General features: G+C 33.0%; 1 protein-coding gene across 1 annotated transcript in view; it reads left to right on the forward strand.

The window, feature by feature from the left end:
• The window catches only part of LOC148943113 (ras-specific guanine nucleotide-releasing factor 1-like), a 125412-nt gene extending 108066 nt beyond the window's left edge, over nt 1-17346 (forward strand). The window contains exons 10-12 of the mRNA XM_089102440.1: nt 5973-6170; nt 8440-8637; nt 15935-17346. Of these exons, the coding sequence (XP_088958566.1) occupies nt 5973-6170; nt 8440-8637; nt 15935-16177 (639 nt within the window). The 3' untranslated portion in view covers nt 16178-17346. The remainder of the gene's footprint in view (nt 1-5972; nt 6171-8439; nt 8638-15934) is intronic.
• The last annotated feature ends 6594 nt before the right edge of the window (nt 17347-23940 follow it).

A 23940-nucleotide genomic window follows, 5' to 3' on the forward strand; every position in this document is an offset into this window, starting at 1 on the left:
GGTCATTTTTAAAGAATTGGAACAAAATTTGAACTTTTACTTAAAGAGCAAGGTATTGACTAGGGGGCGAACCCCCTAATATATGTATTAAAAATATATGAATATACAAGTTCGTTACGTAAGTTAATTCGTAAGATACGTATATTTATTACTAATAAAACGTTCGTAAATAAAATGAAACAAGTTTCGAGAAAGCCATTTAACCAAATAAAAGTAAATTAGTATGAAAATTTTGTTTTAATTATTCATGTACTGTGAGCCAAGATCAAAACCTGCATATATTCAAAAACTTTCAAAAATTGAATTAAAAAAACAAGTTTTTTTAACTGAAAGTAAGGAGCGACATTATTACTTAAAACGAACAGAAATTATTCCGTATATGAAAGAGGCTTTCCCCTCCTCAACGCCTTGCTCTTTACGCTAAAGTTTGACTTTCTCACAACTCTATTTTGTTTAAACAATAAAAAACTTTCGCGTAAAGAGCGAGGCGTTGAGGAGGGGACAGCCCCTTTCATATACGGAATAATTTCTGTTCGTTTTAAGTTTTAATGTCGCTCCTTACTTTCAGTTAAAAAAATTTGTTACTTTTATTTAATTACTATAAGGTTGGCGATGAGGTACGATCGAAAGGTGGCTGTAGAGAGGCCAATTTCCAATTTCCGTCCTCAAGTTATAGCCTACTGGTTTAAAATTCTAGCAAGATTCCAACTCAAACAAGGTGCAATATTTCTACCTTTAGGCTAAAAGATTAGCAGTAGGATGGTCGTGGGAAGGGTGGTTGAGGCTCCACGTGCCAACTTTGGCTCTTTAATCATACAAGTTCAAAACTACAGCGTGATTCCCGTCCAGAAAGGGATATCTTTTTTCTAAAAGTTGGTGTGGGGGGATAGGAGTGGAGCCTTTTTTCCCGCCAGCTATATCTGTAATGATTCAGCTCTTAGCTCGTTTTGAGTAAAATTATTTTTTTCTGGTGCTTTTCTGGTGCTAACAGAATAATTTTTTTCTGGTGCTAACAGAAAAGAGGAGCTGTCAGCCTTTCTAAATTCTCCTAATAAATTCTCCTAATAAATTCTCCTAATAAATTCTCCTAAATTCTCCTAATAAATTCGCCTTTCACGAAAAAAATTGTAAAGGAAAAACTGATGGAAATGTATTCATCTGCTCTTCAAAGAGTACTGTTTGACGTTAAAAATAAAATATTTGCTGTATTTGTTCAAGAATTCATTTTTTTGCCGTGAGACAACTTTCTAATGTCACCACTAAAAAGCAGCAAAGAAAAATCCACAATTCTCTTAAAATAAAAGACTATTAAACTATAGGAGGCACATGCAATAGCGTTCTTATAGTTCAGTCCCAAACACAGAAAATAAAATAACAAACTCAATATCTTAAACAGAAATGGCGTCAAAAATAAAATATTCTGCTTTCCGCTGGAAAGCAGAAACACGGCTCGGAGAAACGAAAGCCTGGTGGAAGAACGTCAGACAGTTTTTTTTTTGTTTTTTTTTTACGGCGGCAATAAAAAAAATCCATATATATCTTACAAAATGTTGACTCTGGCTCAATGACGAGCAAAAAAAATTTAGCTGCAGGAAAGAATTTTACGCGGCTTTCTAGAATGTTGAAAAATATTCATCAAGCAGGCCAGAGGTCCACACTCTGCGTAAGAACCGTAAAGTGTGGACCTTAGATTTTGGATTTACATTTGGACCTTAGATTAGATTGGGTGGACTTTAGGATTTTGCGTAAAATCCTTACCACATTAGTGCAATAAACTGAAGTCGGCGATAGAGGAAAAAACAGCAAAAACAAAAAACTGGGCAAAATCAAAGTGTGTTGCTACCGAATACAATAAAATTACAAAATCTTCTAAAAGAAGTCGACCAATAAAGACAATAAATATTCAGGGACCCAGCCAAAGAAATTCTAACATCACAGGCTTTAACGAGCTAAAGAAGGTTTGAGGAACTTATCAGGGACAGAATTGGTTGCTGAAAACGAATATAGGCAGGAGCAACGAAAATTGTGTGTGCCAAAGGAGATATAACGTAATTTGCATAATCAATGACATCATAAGCTATATTTTCTGTTTTTCGACCTAGATGAGAGGTTTGAGCTTAGAATGTGAAACAGAATAAGGTACCAAGAGAAAAAAGAAAAAGTTATGAGCATAATCAGATTTCCTAACTGCACATTATTAAAACATACCCAAGTGGTGACACCAGAAACCAACTTTCCTGTACTTGCATTAGAGTTATTTTTTAAAAGGGGGGAACAGAGCAATTGGGGCTGCACAGGAAGGTGACTACACCTCTGCAACTCCATTTTGTTAGGGGCATCAAAACAGAAGCCACTTGGATTAAATTAAAGTGCACAGATATTGAGTCCAAATAAAAGCATTAGCTGCAATAATAGAGCTTTCGAAGAAAAAACAACAAAAAAAACAAAAAGACAAAAAAAAACAAAAAAACAAAAAACAAAAAGAAAGAGAATCTAAAGAGAATAAGCACAAATTACGCATATGTTATACTTCTTCGGGTGAACTATCACACTTTCCGCACAAGCACACAAAACGTCACAAAATTGAGAAAAGCATTTACAGTTTTTGGTGCACTTTTTGCTACACTCACAAAAGAGTTGTGAATATCCCAACGGAAGCGCTCGAAACAACAAGAACATCATCTTGTTCAGAAAATTGCCATCCATCAAAGGGCTTGGCAGACAATGGTTTTGCAATCAATGAGGTATTCCAAATTGCACTCTGATAGTAAGAACGCTTAAAATGTTCCACAAACGCCCCCTCTGTAGGAGGCAACGCCTTTAGCTCCTTCTTACGAGGGTACAAGTGTACTCGTAAATGACTGAGGGAAAACTGATTAGGATCCCTTTCATAAGTGCTGATTTTCAGCTTTTTTGCAATATCTTTGAAGGAGAACATACTGGCTTACGTGAAAGTTTCATATCTCAACTTCTGTGTTGCACACTGCATCTTTATGTACAGACCGCCCTTCTTGGCGGTGGCTAAGAATTTTCGTTTTCCTTCGGAGAAAAAATAACTCGTTGTGTCACTCCCCGAAATGCAGTGAATGAACGCCAGGGAGTTCAACTTTTGCTTCTCCGTTCTTTGAAACAAAAGATCAATGGAGATATAATAATTTAGAAACTTCACGAGGAGTTGAGGCACAACATTCGCCCCAGGAAAATAGTTAAGGAGACGACGAATTTTCCTACTGTTATCACAGGTACATCAATATTATTAGCACAAACATTCATCCTTTCAAAGCCGTTTCTGAAGCAAAAGGCAACGTGCAGAGCCATTTCGGTGTCCGCTTCCTCATGTGTGCCACACAGAAATTCCTTGAAATTGAGCGAATAAACATCATGTCTTAAACATACAGCTCTCATCTTCTTCAAATCCTCCAGACAGCCATACACGCCAGGTGCTGGTGGGTTTTGGTGAAGCAGTTGCACGACATCGATAACGGAGGCTTCACGCCCATACAAGCAACTTTCCTCTTCAAAGTTCGGGTTTTCAGGCCATTCACGCAAGCCACTAGCCTCTCTCGAAAAGTATAGCATGGTATCTCACGTTGAAGCGCCAACGAAGAATACCTGAGCTCAAAAATTGAAGGAGCATATAAAGAGTTCAAATATCAGAATATTTTTAAGCTGTTTCAGTACACTTTTAGTGCTGGAATATATCCCACAAAAAATTCTCATCACTGTCATAAGCTCTGAAGAAACTGCGCTTTATCAAACGGCATTCGTTTTTGATCCCGAGTTTCTTGAAGCAACATCCATTGCTTTAACTTTTGAAAAGGCTTTTTCATACCCTTTGACATACTTGACAACAGCTTCAAGTCCTCCTTCCTCAGCTGCAAGTAAGGAGCTCGCAACCGATAGACTAGCATGCTCATTGGTAAGAATTTCTTCAGTTGTAGTAAAGGGGTTTGTGTGACAGTGCAACACGAACACAGCTGTTTTTACAAGCATCATCTGCTTTTCGATAAATTTTGAGCTATCTTTGTGATGCGGAGAATCGAGCTTTGAAGTTTTGTTTATGTTAATAAGGCATACCAAGCAGATAAAACTGAGGTAACAAAAGAAGGTAGGGTATTAATCCACTTTGCGACTGCTAGTTGGCTTGTTGTAACAGCAACCAGACCATGATTTCTTTTCTAATAAAGATTTATGGTGGATTCAACAGCATGATCCGTATACAGTATGAACAGTATGCCAATAATAAATTAGTTTTTTTAGCTTCTTCAGTAATAATAAATATTTGGATAGGCAACCTTTATTAAAACAGTTTTAGGAAGAAATTGAGGACAGACAAGCACAAGCACTAAATTGTTGGTACCATAAAATTATTTCAGTTAACGTCTGTATTACATACTTCTTCTCTTTGACAGTTAGTCAGTCCTATGTTGACTTTAAATTCTTCGATTATCAACTAAGTGATGATATTGACGTTCGTGCAATGAGATCGCATTGCTAGGTAGCGCTCCCGTAAAACTTCTGCTGGGTGCATAAGTGTAGCACAAAGAGGGTGTCCGAGCGTAGAAAGATCTGGGAAGAGCTTTTTCACGTTAATGTCGATCAGTTGAAGAACTCGTGAATTCTTAATGCTTGAAAGTGCAATTTAAGGCAAGGTAAATGTGAAAACTAGAATGGAGAGATAATATTCTCCCTCTACTCTTGGAATCCCTCATTAGTGGAATTGGATCTGAAATTGCACTCATGGAGAAATATTCTACCAGATAAAATGTTCGAAAAAGCTCCCCGGAATAAAAATATACCCAATCTTCGTTGTTTTTTTTTCCTATTTCTGTAGATACGCCTTTTTCGCTATTGGCGCAAGGAATTTTGAATGCTCCGCCAGATATTCGTTTTCAGCGGTTGTTTATGGCCTAGATTCCATATTCAAACCTTCTTTAGCTCGTTGAAGCCTGGTAACTATTTTCTAGCGACCTGTCTCTATCGTGGGTTCTTGACTAAAATGCAGGAGCAAAATTCAAAAGATTACGAAAAAATGTGCCACATTAGTCATTTTTGTTTAAACTATTAATTGATTGAATTAATTTAGCCAAATTGAATCTAATTATTTCCTTTGATTTACTGAGTTATTGAAATTTCAGTTTATTTTAGTTTACTCAAAAAACCATTTTAGCTTATTGAAATTTAATTTTTCAATATAACTATTTAATTGGGTTTAATTTAACTAGTTACATTTGATTCCTTATTAATTGAATGCAAAAAGATTACCTTACATGTTTTGATAATTTAGCAAACCGGAGATCTTTGATCCCAATTATTCCCTGTTTCGTCCCTGTTTGGTCCCAATTATTCCAGGTCCCCGTCGATGGTTTCAGCCCCGTCGATGCTTTCTTTGCTTCATATCAGGAGCTGAATCAGGGGCTGAATCAGGGACTGAAATCATCTTGGTCAAATATAAATTATGTTGGTGACATCTCTTAATTTAATTACTTTTTGTAAACATGACATTTTGTTTTTCTTTCTTTTTTTAGGTGTTGTTAAATAGGGACGAACTCTCGAGGGATGATCTTAATAATATATTTGATAACAATGTTAAGATGTATAGTTTACGTTACCAATTATGAAGCAGCGACGCCTATTATATGGGAGTATTTGCTCCCCTAGATATTTTCCCCTCTTTATTAAAAAAAAAAACTTTTTTCGGTATTTTGATTAAATTTTTGGTATTTTCACAGTAAAAAAAAATCACCCCCACCCCCTTGTAGACTTTGGAAAACATTTTGCCCCCGCCCCTCCTACTTTTTCGTGAATTGACGCCACTGTTAGGACACATTATCTATTTTTCATCTTAATGTATTGTATTGGTGTTTAACACCTCTTTTCTCACCCCTTATTGCTTCTTAGGTGATCATCAACATGGCATTATCATTTTGTTTTTCAAATTTAATCAATAAACGGAATCTTTTATTTCTTAGGTTTCGAGACTAGTTGTCTCAGAAATAACTCGAAGGCAAAATTTAACTGCCAGAATTGCTGTCATTGATAAATGGACAGCTGTTGCTGATATATGTCGGTGCCTCCATAATTTCAATGGTGTTCTTCAGATTTGTGCCGCTTTGACGAACAGTTCCGTGTTTAGATTGCGAAAAACTTGGGATAAGCTTTCAAAGACGGTAAGTCCTTCACCAAAGCTTTCAACTTTTTTTTAGGTATTCATCTTATTTTTGGAAACTACATTATTCAAGCGCACGTACAGAAACATTCTTGGGGGCATGAGCTTATAAAAATGTATCCCATGAAGAAGGGAAAGGCGAAGGTTGAAATTTGGTAAAGCCTTAAACCTTGTTTTAGGTATGCATCCTGTTTTGGGAAATTAAACGATTCAAGTGCACCTACAGAAACATTCTTGGGGGTAGGAGGATATAAAAATGTATCCCATGAAGGGGGGGGGGTTGCAATTTTGTAACATTTATTTTTTTAAATATTATACTTTTTATTTTCGGTCATCCAGAAGAATAGGTCCTTTGAGCCATATCTTACTGCTTAATTGTTTTTGCAGCACTTAACGTAACACTTCCTACGCACTTAACGTAAGTTAACGCACTTAGCGTAACGCACTCAACGTGTTACCACAGCGTAAAGAGATATCCGTGTTTTCACCTCAAGAAAAACTTACCTGGGTAATCATAAACGAGGCTCGGCTCTCAATGAGGGTGCTTCCAAAATGTGTTTGGGAATAAAAGTCAAAAACCTTTCTCGTGGGTGTTTATTCTGACATTCGGACAAGTTGACCAAACCCCTTCAGAGTTTTCGCAATAGTCTGGTTATAGCTAGGTAAAGGCTGATTGGAAGTGAAACCAGTTAGGCATGTCAGGCACAGTCTCGTCTCTTTATTTTTTTTTCCACTCGTTTTGGTAATTCTGGTTGGTCGCGAAAATGGGACTGTCGACAAAAAATATTGGTTTTACCACCATAGAGAAGAAAATAAATTATTGTGATATTCCAGCTTCGAACCTTAAAGACCTCCTGTATTTTATATTCCTTGTGCAACCTGCTGTCTTAAGCCTACTTTCCAGATTGTTGCCATAGTTTGAGCTCAGAAATTTTGAAAACCTTTAAAAAAAACTAATAAAGAACCCTTTTAAAGATGGCCAAGTTCTTGGCAGCCCTTTGCCTTTCAACCCCTTTCCTAAAATTGCAAAACGTTCAATGTTAACTACCCAATTTTAAAACCATCATGTTCCCAAAATTCCGCAGCTTTAAAGGCTAATGCCTCGTGTTACGTTATAACGTAATTATTTATCTGTTTGGTTGCATGTATATTTTTCTTGGTACATGATCTAACTTTTAAATTTCATTTCATTTGGTTTATTTTTTCCCATTTCTTTCTCTTTGTCCTTCTACAGTAGTACACCCTTGCAAGCTTAGCTTTTGGAGTACTATGAATTGCTGATTTCGGGGTGTTGGGGTGCTATTCCTATTTGTCACGAACGTTTGCTACCCCATCCTTTTACCTTTCTGTTTCTTTTTCCTTGTCCCATCTTTACTTTTCCCTATCCTTTTATTTTTCCCTTATTCCTTTGCTAACCGTATTTTACTTCCTATTAACTTTTAGTTAAAAGTGAATCTAATTCCTAGTTTTGCTATTAATAAAATGTTTACTTTTGACTGTGTCCTTAATTTTGTTGACACTATTTTTATTCCATTTAAAGATATTTTTCATTTCATCATTTTTTTCTTTTCTAAAATAAAATTTACCGTGAAATTTAATTTTTTGTTAATAGATTATCTAGTTTTATTTTTTGTCTTTTCTGATTTTATATTGCATTTGTGTTTACTAACCGTCTATCGTTAATATTTTATTCTTTTAATATTGAGCTAAGAGACTGATTATCGGCTTTAGCCCCTATATTAGTTTTAAGAAAAAAAAGATTATTTTATTCCGCCTAGTCAGGAACTTTTTATATCACTTCGATTTTACTTCGTGTTACTTTTTTAAGTAAAAGAATAAATCTAATCCCTAGTTTAGCTTTCAATAAAATGTTTACTTCTGACTGTACCCTTACTTTTGTTGAGATTATTTTCATTCTGTTTAAAGATGTTTTTTATTTTGCAATTTTGTTCTTTTCTAAATTAAAATTTAATATTAAATTTAATATTATTTGTTAAAATATACTCATTTTTTGTCTCTCCTGATTTTGAATTTTTGTATTGTGCTTGTGTTTACTAACCGTTTATCGTTAATATTTCATTCTTTATTCTTATTCTTTAATCTTGTTCTTATTCAATATTTTATTCTTTTAATATTAAAATAAGAGACTGATATCGGTTTCAGCCCTTTGTCAGTTTTTAAAAATAAATTTTATTTTATTCTGCCTTGTTAGAAACTTGTTAAAGAAAACAATATGTGGGGAATTTGTCTTCCATTAATTCCTCTTTTAGACTCGGCAGACGATTGAAAAGCTTCAGAATATTGTTTCTCAAGATGGGAGATTCAGAAACCTCCGAGATGCGCTGCATCGCTGTGATCCTCCTTGCATTCCATATCTTGGGCTCTATCTATCTGACCTTTCATTTATTGAAGAGGGTACCCCAAATTTTACGGAAGATGGGCTACTCAATTTCTCCAAGATGCGAATGGTAATTTACCTTTTTTGTTGGTATTTCTAACCTGGAAATACCTAAGAATTTTCTGAAAGGGAAGCAAAAGTATTCCACTTGTATAAATTTTTAAGGGTATGGAAGGGGGAAATGTTACGGAATATTTTCACGATGTAATAGTATTATAATAGGATGTAATAGTATATATAATAATGTAATAGTATAATAAATGTAAAATAGTAATTAAAGTAAATAGTAATATAAAAGTAAATAGTATAAAAGTATAATAGTAACTAGTATAAATAGTATAATAAAAAGTAAATAGTACAACAGTAAAGTAAATGTAATAGTATAATAGGATGTAAAAGTACTTTTTCGTAGTATCAGAAGTCGACGTATTTTTCCAAATATGTCAAATTTCCAAATATGGCAAATTTCCAAATATGGCAAATTTTCAATTTTCCGTTTGCGTCTGCTTTTATTTGCGGGTTTTTATAAGGTGGCGATTTCTGGTCCATTTTATTTACGTAGAAAACTTAAAAGATTAGAAACCTGTTTATAGTGAAGAAATTACCTAGCATGAAATTGCATGTATCACCATCTAGGTTTCCTAAGCCTAGCTTTTAATTTAACATTGGTAACCAAAATTCAAGAATTTGATCGGAGGCCCCAATCGGGGAGAAGGGGCACAATTGCCCATCCCCCATTAAAGTTATTTTGCATTTTAATGAAAAGGAAAAATACAGAAATGCCATCCCCCCATACGTTTTGATAAACAAGTTATCCCATTTTCATAAAACAAAATACAAACCCCCCCCCCCCTCCTTCTATACATGTTTATGAATTAGTGCCCCTGAATATGATAATATAAATTATTTAGAATTTTAAGAAACATTCAAATTTGGGGACGCACGAATTGGAATATGTTATTCAACATAAAATAAAATTGATCAGCTCAAGAAAGATCAGAAATGGCTATTAAGGCTATTCGAAATAGTAGTTACCATTCTTGAATCACCTACAAATGCCAAATTTTCTAATTGGGTAGTTTTTTTAAACGTGTTTTTAAACTTTTGGTTACTTTGGGTCCCGAATTGTTCTTTACTTGGTTGTAATTATCGTTGCAACCATGATTGTATAGCCCAACATGTGATTGGCTGGATTAGTGGTTTTTTTTTAAATTGATTGGCTTAGCCAATCAAACAGTTCGTGGTAACGAACTATAAGTAAGGAGCGACCCAGCTCAATAGTAGCCGAAACTCTAAAAGACGAAATTTTGATACCAATAGATGCATCAACATAATAGAATTTTAATGCTGATTTCAAATATATAAGTTTTATCAAGTTTAATCATACCCATCAAAAGTTACGTGCCTGAGAAAATTTGCCTTATTTTTGAAAAAAGGGGGAAACAACCCCTAAAAGTCAAAGAACCTTAATGAAACTCACGCCATCAGATTCAGCGTATCAGAGAACTCTACTGTAGAAGTTTCAAGTTCCTCTCTGCAAAAATGTGGAATTTTGTACTTTTTTTTTTTTTTGCCAGAAGAAAGATCAGAGAGTTCAGAGTTTTATTCACCAATAAATAAAAAATGGAAATATAATACCTTTATTCCCCTCGAAAGGCTCCATGGCCAGGGATACAAGGGGGATAAAATAAATACACAATATACACAGAAACCAAAAAAAAGAGAACAATAACCAAACAATATACAATATTAAAAATAGAGTGTACCTGATACCTGGGAGTAAAAGCACAGGAAAGACAATCATACACCTTAAAATAAACACTCAGGGGACATCAACTCTTCAGAAGAAGAAAAAAAACAATAAATAAATAAAATAAATAAATAAATAATAGAATAAATGAATAAAAAAAATAAAAAAACGAAATGCTATTGTTTTATTCTTAACTAAATGGTCCTTAAGAATCCTTTTAAAAGTCCCAAACGAGTGGCATCTCTTTACTGAAGAAGGTAGGGAATTCCAGACCTGTTGACAAGCCATGAGAGGGTTGAAATTTGATCGCATAGTAGGGGTAGGATAAGTGTAGATATTAAATAAAGGACAAAGGCTATTTTGAGCTGAATTAGATACAAGCACAGGAGTTTTCTGAAAAGACTTCGGTAAATTGCCAGGAAGCTGCTAGAAGACAAAAAAAGTACAAGACAGAATGTATGTAAATAGTATAGTTAAAAACGATGTTAGTGATGAGCAGTTGCGATCCAGAACCATACTCCGTGCTTTATAATACATAACAGAAAGTGACCGCGGCGTAGAAGGAAAGGTAGACATCCATACAATGGGGCAATAGGAAACATATGACTGTACAAGGCAGAAAAAAAAGAAGCTTCAGAATAGATCCTGGAAATGTGTGTCCAAGTTTTCGAAGGATACCCAAACTCCGTGAGACCTTGACCCTACTCATGGCTATATGGTTTCTAAATGAAAGGTTCTCATCAAGCAGGATACAAAGAAACTGGACTACCCGATTCTCTGGTCTACACAAGGAGCCCTGTGACACCTGAAGTTGTGTAAGCTGAGGAAAAGCTATACCAATTCGAGATAAGATAAGAAAATATGACTTACCAACATTCAAGGCCAAGTAATTAGCATCAAACCATGAAATAACTCTTTCAAATATTGTCACAAGGTTAGACTTGATATCACATTCGGTCTTTCCAAAAGTCCCAAGAATGGTGTCATCAGCAAAAACAACGAGAAAATCTTCATTAGAAGTAGCATTAGAACACGAACGAAAATCCGGATGACACAGCTTCCAGCCTGCCAGAGGCCTGGTGTTTTTAACTGCCGAAATCAGATCATTAACACAAATCAGAAATAAAACTGGGCGAAAAACAGATCCCTGAGGTACGGCATGATCTACTTCAGAAGGGTCAATTGAAAGCGGATCAATTGAAATAAGCCTACTAGAAAGATAAGATTCAAATCAAGAAAAAGCATTTGATCTTATTCCAATATGCGATATTGGTATATATAACACGATATATAAACACGGATGCGTGTTTATTTGTTTTATATATATATATATATATATATATATATATATATATATATATATATATATATATATATATATATATATATATATATATATATATATATATATATATATATATATATACGATATATAAACACGGATGAGTGTTTATTTGTTTGTTGTTTTTTTTTTTTTTTTTGTTTGTTTTTACCAGGGGTGATCATATCGATCCAGAAGTCCTAGAATATCGTGAGAGGGCTCATTTGAACGGAAATTAAACAATCTAGTGCCCTTTTTAAGGGACCGAAAAATTGGAGGGCAACTTGGCCCCCTCCCACGCTCATTTTTTTTCCCGACGTCACCCAAACAAAACTTTGAGAAAGCCATTTTGTTCAGCATAGTTGAAAATTTAATAAATATGTCTTTGAGGATGACTTTATCCCCCATAGTTCCGGAGGGAAGGGCTGCAAGTTATGAACTTTGCCCATTGTTTACATATAGTATTGGTTAATTGGAAGTATACAGACGTTTTCAAGAGTGATTTTTTCTGGTGGGGGGGGGGTCAGAGGAGGGGTTTATGGGGAGGATCTTTTCATGGAGTATTTATCTTTGGGGGAAGGGATATTTCTTTGAAGGGGGTGCCGGATTTCCCATCAATATTTAAAAAATGAACAGAAATTAAATTAAAAAAACAAGTTTTTTTCAACTGAAAGTAAGGAACAACATTAAAACTTCGAACAAACAGAAATTATTACGTATATGAGGGGGTTCGCCCACAATTCAATACCTCGCTCTTTAGACTAAGATTTTTTTAGTACTTTCAAAAGAGCTATCTATTCTAATTAAGCGGTCTTTGTGATTCGAATAAAATTGGAACTTTAGCGTAAAGGGCGAGGTATTGACTAGGGGGCGAACTCCCTAATATACGTAATAAAAACATACGAATATAGAAGTTCGTTACGTCAGTTAATTCGTAAGTTACGTCAGAACAATATTTCGAGAAAGCCATTTAGCCAAAAAATTAAAATTAATATGCAAATTTCGTTTTAATTATTCATGTACGGTGAGCCCAAATCCAAGCTGCATTAGTTCAAAAACGCTCATAAATTAAATAAAAACAACATGTTTTTTAACTGAAAGTAAGGAGCAACATGAAAACTTAAAACGAACAGAAATTTTTCCGTATATGAAAGGGGCTGTCCCCTCCTCAACGCCTTGCTCTTTACGCCAAAGTTTGACTCTGTCTCACAACTTTATTTTTTAAAACAATAAAAAACTTTAGCGTATAGAGCGAGGCGTTGAGGAGGGGACAGCCCCTTTCATAAACAGAATAATTTCTGTTCGTTTTAAGTTTTAATGTCGCTCCTGACTTTCCGTTAAAAAAAACTTATTTTATTTATTTAATTTTATAAGAAAACGGGTATAGCTTAACGGTATTATCAAAACGATTAAAACAGTATAAAAACATTCATTCAAACTAGAGTCTTCAGGATCTGAATACAAAGGTTGTTCATATTATATTCATTTTTTTCCAATGTTATCATTTTCTTGCCGTGATATTATAAAGCCACATTAATAAAGCTTACTTGAAGACCTCTTCGAAAAATTCTCCAACATCGACTACACATTTTCGATAAAATACTTACCCTTTCAATTTCTTCCATAAAAATCATCAAATTCATCATCATATGAAAAATCATAAAAATCGTTATATCCTTAAAGTGATTATATTACCTTGACCGGGATGAAATGCCTCTTCGGCTGACTCCTTGGTGTCTTCTCCTACTACATACTTCTCCTACTCGGTGTCGTCTCCTCCTACTGTCTACTCCTACTAGGGGCATTAATCCATAATATGACATAAATGCCTTAAAACTTTACATCTTGTAGCATAACTGCAGCTAAATATCATTTCTTTAATGGGAGGGTTTAGTCTATAAGATATAAAGTTAGGAAAGGACAAACTACATATCCCGCAGCACCAGTTTTATCATTCTGTTATTTCGCATCTAATATTTTGTAGATTCCCAACTTCGACAAAGAGATACAATTTGTGCACAGAATTGCCTTCTTCCAGAAGGCAAAGATAACTATTGTATTTATTTTCAAAGACGTGTGAGCTCTGTGGAAACTATGGGGAACTAATGCGAGATTGTGGAAAGCCAAATTTGCTCCATACGTTAAACAAAAAAATATAAACCATAAAATACAAAAAAAAGGTCTGAAACCTAATTAAAAACAAAACGTGTCCATAACAATCAAGGAGTCAAATATACAATTGTCGTGTATAATTAGCATGAATTATTAATATGCAAAATGTATCCATAGATTAATAATTAATTCCCACATTAAATTCACACAATATTGGAAGTAGAGTAAGATTTATTTCTTGAGGAAGATATAGAGACAGTACTGGAAGAATTAGAAAATAATAAGGACCCAGGTGCTGATAGTGCGATAAATGAGTTTTTGGAAATAGGGTGGTTAGGAAGGTAGAAATCAGCTACTGAAGATTATGAACATGATTTTGAAAAACGGAATGTACCTAGCTATTTTAAGAAAACGTTTATTAAACCCCCTTATAAGCCAGGTGATAAGAGTGATTGTGGTAATTATTGAGGTATTAGCTTGGTTTCTGTAGGAAGCAAATCACTTAGCATGATGATGCTTTTTAGACTTAGAGATGCTGTAGGAAAATATTTTAAGAGAAGCATAGTGTATTTTTAGGAAGGGGGGAGGATGTATAGACCAAATATTCTCTCTCAGATTAATAGTTTATTGCTGCCTGAATCATCGGACCCCCTTGTTCCTCAGTTTTGTAAATTATGACCAAACGTTTGATTTAGGCGGTAGACGAGCCTTACTGAAGGTCCTATCCTTGTGTGGTTTACCAGATTAAAACATTAGTAAGTATTGCTATGTACAAAAACAATATTGCTGCGGTTAAGGTAGAAAAATAGGCTAGTAGCTGGTTTCGAATTGAATCAGGAGTTAAGCAGGGTTGCTCTCTATCCCCATTCATATGGATCAGTTTGACAGACTTTGTCCTAAGGAACACCGCAAATCTATGGGAGAGCATGGAATAAAACGGAAAGTAAAACTCTCCTATACTAAGATTATGCAGATGATTTGAATATCCAAGAACAAATGCTAGCAAACTGAAATGTTATTTGTACGTTTTTACAGTTCAGGGTGCAAGATGAGGTTTAAAAATTAATTTTGATAAGACTAAGTCACAGACTATGAATATATGAAGGTAAAGAGGAGATGTTGAGTAGCCAGAAGATCGATCAACTGGATAGCTTCACTTACCTAGGCAGTATTATTAGTAAAAATGGAAGAAGCAGTGAGCATGGTAAAAGTAGAATATCCAAGGTCCAATCTTTTTTTACAGTTGAAAAAATTTTGGAACAACAGGATGATAAGTCTACGAAACAAGACTAAAATATTAGAACCTATAGCGATGACAGTGGTCAAATATTATTCTGATATGTGTGCTCTTCGGATGGCGGAGGAGAATTTATAAGATGTTTTCAAAAGGAATTGTCTAGGATAGATTTGGGTACCCAGTTGACTGGCCGTACTTCAAACATTAGGTTGTGCGCAAAGCGTGGCTCTATCTCAATTTCTATGGCTATAATGAGAAAAAGGTTGAGATGACTAGGACATGTCTTGTGCATGAAGTATGACAGATTGCCAATGATCGTCCTTTTCGGCCATCCATCTAAGGTCAAACGAAAGGCAGGCCGTCCCTGAAGGGGGTGCCAAGATATAGTAAGAAAGGATTAAAAGGATATTGAAACTTCTTGGGAGGCTGTAAGAAGGGACACTTTGAATAGATCAAGATGAGGGAGGAGCGTTCGCAGCTGTGTTGTCCTCAGATGGCTTGGTGCTACAGTGACTTGTTAGTAGCAATAGTAGCAGTAGTAGTAGTATTATGGCTCTTGATTGTTTGACTGCTTTTAATTTTTTGATAAGATTATTTTAATATTTAAACATTTTTACAATATATTTAATATTAAATTTCCCTTCATTTTTTAAACATTCCAAAATGACATTATAAATTTTTTTAAACATTACCTTAATTAAAGATTTAATTTTTGATATTTCAATATTTTCCAGTACTTAAAATCTTTATTCTTTTTTTTATTGTTTGAAATTTTAATAAATTTGTCAATTCTTAATATTTTTTAATATAATTTGTCTTAAATATTTTTAAATTATACTAGATTTTAATATTACATTATATTATACTATTAGGTTATGTCTATGCTATATTACGCCATATTTTATATGACATCTTTTAATAATTTTATACATAATCTGTCGTTCTAGATTGCTCATGTCATTAGGGAGATCCGTCACTTCCAGAATACAACATATAAGATAGAGCACAATCCAAAAGTTACCAGCTATCTATTAGATCCATCTTTATTGCTCGACGATGAAGAGCTCTATCACATGTCGCTGGAAATTGAACCTCGGCAATCTAGACTTGGCTCAATGAGCCAACCACCATCTAATTTGGCAACACTGGCTGCCAGAAGAAACACATGTGCTGGTCTGTCAGGACATTAAATTTAGCTTATTAAAGTGGAATATCAGGAAAACAATGTTGTCATTGAAAGAAATCGTCACGAAATAGATGGCGAAAGGGCGAATTCCTCAGGTTACTTTACAAAAGCAGTTAGCCAACTCTTCCCTCTTACGTATTTTTATATAAGCAAAGGTGCACTTTTCCTTTAATAGTTCACCTGAACTTTATTTCCCAGAGTGATTTTAGATAAAGGTTGATTTGACAACTGTAATTCAGTTAAGGTTTTTCTTTAACTATTCAGAAATTAGTTTTACTTGCTTGTCAAAACGCATAATTCTAACGCCCGAACCTAAAGTCACATTCATCAATTCAAAAAAAAAAAACATATTTATGAACGATAAGAACACCGAAAAGGGTTATTCCAATGACGAAAACTTAGTTTGAAAATCTTATATCAGCTGTAATTTGCTTCCAAATATTTTCCGAAAATGCTTTTCCTTTGAGTGCATTCGAACCCTATGCTTCTGTAGTTGATTACAGCTGATTTCCGTACAGTCAAAGCAACCGTAATTCTGACAAGGTGTGGACATCAAAAGTTTGCTTTATCATCATGGCAAAATGTTTGAAAACTAAAATCATGGCCCTTGTCTAAGAGCTCTTAATAGAGGTTTATTATGGCTGCAGCTGTAACACTAGCAGTAGCTTCAATAATCAAAAATTAAAAGTGTGTTTTGAAAAAAAAAATTTCAAGTGAGAAAAATTTTATATTTAAAGGTGATTCAAAAATGACTACTTTTTCGTCAGCAAAGCTGTCCGTCTACCATCATATCAAGTAAAGATGTTTAATGGGTCATTTGGAAGCTACTGCTCATATTTAAGTAGTTTTTATAAATTTGTAGTTAAAGCACTATAATAAATTTTAATTTTTGACAAAAATATCCCAATAAGCTCAACCTGCTTCATGGCTCTAGCACCACACGGATATATTATAATTAATGCTTACTGAGCCTTCAGAATATAAGAGAAAAGTTTTCTCAAGATGAGCCATCCTTGTTTGCCTTGTTTGCCATCCTTATGATTCTAAAGCCAACTCCAATAATTGTCAGAGGAACTTAAATGAAGTCATTTTAAGATTCACTAAGACCACTCTTTTCAATAATTTAAAATCCATAAGTGAAATTTGCAACAACCTTAAATGAGCATGCGCTAACTCTACTCAGTGACTGGGCGAATTCAGGGCGGAACAGCCAGATATATATATATATATATATATATATATATATATATATATATATATATATATATATATATATATATATATATATATATATATATATATATATATATATATATATATATATATATATATATATATATATATATATATATATATATATATATATATATATATATATATATATATATATATATATATATATATATATATATATATATATATATATATATATATATATATATATATATATATATATATATATATATATATATATATATATATATATATATATATATATATATATATATATATATATATATATATATATATATATATATATATATATATATATATATATATATATATATATATATATATATATATATATATATATATATATATATATATATATATATATATATATATATATATATATATATATATATATATATATATATATATATATATATATATATATATATATATATATATATATATATATATATATATATATATATATATATATATATATATACACACACACACACACACACACACACACACACACACACACACACACACACACACACACACACACACACACACACACACACATATATATATATATATATATACACACACACACACACACACACACACACACACACACACACACACACACACACACACACACACACACACACACACACACACACACACACACACACACACACACACACACACACACACACACACACACACACACACACACACACACACACACACACACACACACACACACACACACACACACACACACACACACACACACACACACACACACACACACACACACACACACACACACACACACACACACACACACACACACACACACACTATATATATATATATATATATATATATATATATATATATATATATATATATATATATATATATATATATATATATATATATATATATATATATATATATATATATATATATATATATATATATATATATATATATATATATATATATATATATATATATATATATATATATATATATATATATAAGACCAAAGAAAAGAATAAATAGAAACAAAGGAAAAATAAACAACAAAATAATAAATAGAGAATAAAACTACTAAGGCTCTTTTTAATTACTGCTAGGAAAAGAAAAACTTGCATTTCATTTGTATATACTTGTATTTCTATAGTACGAGTCTAAATATTTTTTTTTAACTATTCCAAGCTGTATATTTGTAGGGCATAAGTAACTTTCATTTTCATAAACTACAAACAAATTTTGATTTTCAACTTTGCTTATTCTTTCTACAGTTTACAGAAAAGAAATAATGAATCCTCTTCTATATTCAATATTTAATTTCTTATCCATAAATAAACTTATCCAATAAATAACTATTGAATAATATTTAAAATTTTATTTTTCATAATGATCAATCTTTTTTAAAGCATCTTTCACACTACTTACGTAATTGTTTATGCTAAATGGTTAAGTTACGTTATGTTAAGTGTAACATTTAACATTTAAAAAAGTCATTTCACACTAGACCAATGTAGAAATATATAAAACCATCATAATCATCGTCCAAAACCATCAAAAGCAAACTATTCAAAAATCAAAATGTGGAACGGGGACGGAGATTCAAGCTGTGAGAGACTTAGTAGAAAGAGTTTATTAGTTTATTTTCAAAATTAATTAATTGCTTATCAAGGAATTCCACTTAGCTTCAGTTTTCCTTAACGTAACATAAACCTACCTGACGTAAAAATCCCATGTAGGTCTCAAATCAACTTTTCACAGCCTAAATTACGGAAAAAATGTGCTCCTTAAGATTACATAATATGCAACCTGAAATTAGGCTACTGTGAAAGCAGCACAAGAACCGTTCATCTATATCTCTCTCTCTCTCTTCTAATAAAATACAATGGATAAGAAAATCCAATAAATGAGAGCAATTTGATCCTTAATCATTTAACACTAGCGAGTTGACTCTGAGGATATTTATATTACTCCAAATTCCAAGATAAAACAATTTTCAGTATCATACTGCTCCTTAAAGTAAATTTAGTTGCTTTCAACTCAAGGCTAATATTTAGTGCGCTCACGTCTTCTAACCTTTTAAATAAAAAGAACTGTAAGAATTCAATCTGGTTATTGAATTGACTAAGGGAAAACATATATATCCTGAACAAATAGGAAAAATTGAGAATTCAACTTTAAATAAATAAAAAAAAACTCCAAATGCAGTTATGAAGTTTTTGGCTGTAGCGGGCATCAAGTTTAAAAAAAAAAACGTGGGTGAAACATGGACAAGTAAGGTGAAACAAGTGACACAAAACTGCTTATATTTTTGAAGAATTTTTGAAATTTTTTTGAAGAATTTCTTAGGACGAAAAGCATTGTCAAATTAACTATTAATAATAAGTTTCGCTTGTTTATTTTGACGTTTCAACACGGCAACACTGCCCAAAATGTGGCACTGTCTAAAAACTTCTTAATTTTGAAACAACCAAAAGAAAAATATGTGTGGTTTTCAGGAATGAATGGACTTAAAGTGGGTTCAGGGGGTTAAATTCTTTTTATTTTGATGTTCTGGGTACTTTAAGATGTGTTTTACTTCTTTTCTAGTGGTGTCTTATAAATTTGTACTTTTTTTTAAATGATCACATATTCCCTTGCTTGTTTAGTGACGACCAAAGTGGGGACCTCTTCCCTCAGGTCTGGTGTGCATCATGCTGGTGATTTTATAATTTGAATTAGTCAACCTTTAGGTGTAGTGTCTCATTAATAACGACTCTGCTATGCATTTACTAACCTTGCAGGGGTGCCAATTGGGTAGAAGAGTAGTTGGAGTAAGGGATGGCAATTGCCCCCTTGATTTTTAACCTACCCTTTTTTTATTAATTTCAACGAAAAAAAAAATGCTCCCCCCCCCGCCTAGATTTTGAAAAATACCTTCTTTGGTACCTTCATTTCCAAAAATGAAAAACATCCTCTCTTCTCTGAATTTTCATGAATTGGCACCACTGTGACATTGGTGTTTTGTTTCTGAAAATATTCGGTTAAAATTATCTAAGGTTATAGTGCATGTCAGATGAGATAAGGTTGTATGCACAGATCATTCAAGTTAAACTTGTAAAGCCGTAAACAAAATGTATGTGAATAAATATTAAAACTTGACCCAATCCCCCCTATTTCTTGGGTTCATGAAGTTGATGCTACTTATACAATAAGTAAAATTACTTACCTTCCCTTCTTCTTACAGGGACGTATAAGCCGTGTAAGTGTTAAGTGCTAAAATTTTATGAAGTACTAGCACCATTTGGAGCCGTGTATAACCCGTATAAGTGTTAAGCGCTAAAATTTTATGAAGTACTAGCACCATTTGGAGATCTGTAGCACCAATTCGGTCCGCGTGTATCAATTTGAAAGCGAACCACCAAACAAACAAAGTATTTGGACAGCGCCGCCAACCTACCCCCCCCCCCTAATTTGCAAATATATAGTCCAAATTATAGAAGTAAAATGCATTCTGTCACCCGTCATTTGTCTTTGTAGCTATGAAACAGGTTTTCTGAGATCTAACCTAAGCGTAATTCTTGAGTGTGTTTCGTTTAATTAACAAGTACCCACTTTTCTTTAGGATATAATCCTTCTTGGGTAAAAGTTGCATTTGTGGATAAAAAAATCAACATTAGACTATTTTACGCGTGCAGGTCAATAAGAAATTCGACTAATGTAGATTTGGGGGGGGAGTAATTCTATTCATAAATGCTTATCTCGAAAGATAGAGCTTCGGTAAGTCAATCCTGTTTTGGCTCTGGGATTGAGTTGAAACTTCCTGGGACAGTTTTTTAGGAGTAAGGACAAGGTGACTTCTAATTTTGTGCTGCGGGGGGGGGGCACAATTTTTACCAATCTTTACGTTTTTTTATGCTTGATGTCTGACAGGCTTTACTGCTAGTACTAAATAATTCTTTTTTATATATAAGAAATAATAATAAATAATAATAATAATAATAAATTCGCAATCCGACATACGAAGTTAGCTTCTGGATAGTCATAATATTTTACATTAATTTATTCTTGAGTAAGTTGCATAAATATAACCACAGCATTAATATCATACATATACTGCATGAAAAATTTGGTTCAGAAATGGGACACGTAACAGCGCGCGGTTAGGGAAGTTTCGCAAAGCGTCACAGCAATAGCTTCAACAGGTATCCTATATTCCCATCGCAATGCGCTAAAAATCTGATATTGCGCACGCGCGAAGGCGGAGTCATGACGAGAGGTGTGTGACTAATGTGTCCCAAAAATCTTTAATGGAAAGTACAGAAATTTTCCTTTTCCTATATCCGATCTCCTGATTTTCTACCTTCGTCCGAAAGTGCAATGCACTTCCTGCAGAAGTGCATTGCACTCATGAGCCTGAAATATTAGGATGGGGCTTCCCCGTTCAGGCAATTACAAAAAGAAAAGTAAAAGCTGGTAAATTTATTACCTTGACTGATCTGTGGCACTGTCTTTCTAGTTATCACTTCAAGCTAACTTCTGTCTATATAGAAATGAACCTGGTAAATCAACAAGTTCTGATATATGGATAAGCTAAATTTTATTTATTATCAAGAACTATGTATGAATAAATAAAAATGAATAAACAAACTTTGTACAAATTTGAAAGAGAATCCAAATGTTAAAAACTTGATGAATTAGCATATATATATATATATATATATATATATATATATATATATATATATATATATATATATATATATATATATATATATATATATATATATATATATATATATATATATATATATATATATATATATATATATATATATATATTAGATATTACTTTCTTGTTAGATTAATATAAAAAGTATACTCACCTTGGTTTTTGAGAAAATTGAGTCCCATTTTCAATGCCAGAAAACTAGTAAAACCCCTGACTAACTAGCTTTGTCACACAACAAAATTGTAATGATACTGAATAGAACAGATACGTCGAATTCCAGATCCTTAATTTAAATGAACCGTTACCTTCACTAGAAAACCAAAAAATGCTTGCCCCCCCCCCTTCCTGACATTCTGGCATTTTCGTAAATTGGTCCCACTGTTTCCATCCCACGCTCTTTAAAGATTGATTCTTCACTCCATCCCATATTCCCGCACCGTACTTCTGTATTCCCACTTCCATGGTCTTGGTTCTTTTAACTGTTGTCTAAAGACCTTTTCTCACCTCATTTGAAGACCTCTTATTTTTGGCAAGAAACCAGCTGGGTTGCAAGACACGGTTTTTTGCAATCTATAATCCTTCGTCCACAAAATAGGACCTAACAATATTCACCTTTCCTTAATCATAAACGTAGGCAATGGAATCCAACTTAAAAAAAAAAGAGATCATGCAAAATTTGGAAGGAACGATTAAGCTGTGTTAAGCGATTACATTTTGCGACCAGATTGAACGATCAAATTTTGTTAAGAACGATCAAAATTGGTTGAAAACGATTGAAATTGAGATCATGCAAAAAAAAATTTAAGAATGACTAAGCAGTGCTAAGCGTTTAAGTTTTGCGATTAAATTGAACGATTAGATTGTGCTAAGAACGATCAAAATTGTGTTTAAAATGGCTAAAACAGATAATGCAAAGTTTGTGTTAAGAAACGATTGAGCTGTGTTAAGCGATAAAATTTTGCGATTAAAATGAACTATAAAATTTTGCTAAGAACTATCAAAATTGGGTTAAAAACAATTATGAGAAGCATCATGCCCAATTTGTCTTAAGAAACGACTAAGCTGTGTTAAGCGATTAAATTTTGCGATTAAATTGAACAATTAAACTATACTAAGAACGATCAAAATTGTTTTAAAAATGACAAAAACAGATTATGCAAAGCTTGTATTAAGAAACGATTAAACTGTATTAAGCGATTAAATTGAACGATTAAATTGTGCTAAAATCGATCAAAATTTGGTTAAAAAAACAATTAAAATAGAAATCACTCAAAATCTGTGATAAGAAACGATTTAGCTATGTTAAGCGGTTAAATTGCACAATTGATTTTTAGCTGAGAACAATCAAAATGTACTAAAACGATTTAAAATCAAGACCATACAAAATTTGTCTTAAAAAAATATTAAACTATCTTAAGCCATTAAATTAAACGATTAGATTGTGCTAAAAACCGATCAAAATAATGTTTAAAAACGATTAAAAATAGTGACTATGTAAAATTTGGATTAATAAGCAATTTCGTTGAGAAAACTGAATAGAATTGTGCTTATAAGAATAATAAAAATAAAACTTCGCACTGATTCTTTTTGGTGGCAGCGCACATTTCCCAAATATTAGACAAGAAGTTAGCCTCCTAGCTACTGTGCCTCTATCACGTCTTGTATCTGTCAAAGCTCTTAGATCTGTGATTTTTATTTATTTATATATGTGCATTGTCTATTTCCAACAGAGTGTGTTTCAGACCACGAATACTAATTATTGGGGGGGGGGTCTGAACACA

The sequence above is a fragment of the Artemia sp. Qi Xiang Cuo genome, chromosome 16, assembly GCF_049724085.1.
Source record: "Artemia sp. Qi Xiang Cuo chromosome 16, ASM4972408v1, whole genome shotgun sequence".
Taxonomy (NCBI): Eukaryota; Metazoa; Arthropoda; class Branchiopoda; order Anostraca; family Artemiidae; genus Artemia; species Artemia sp. Qi Xiang Cuo.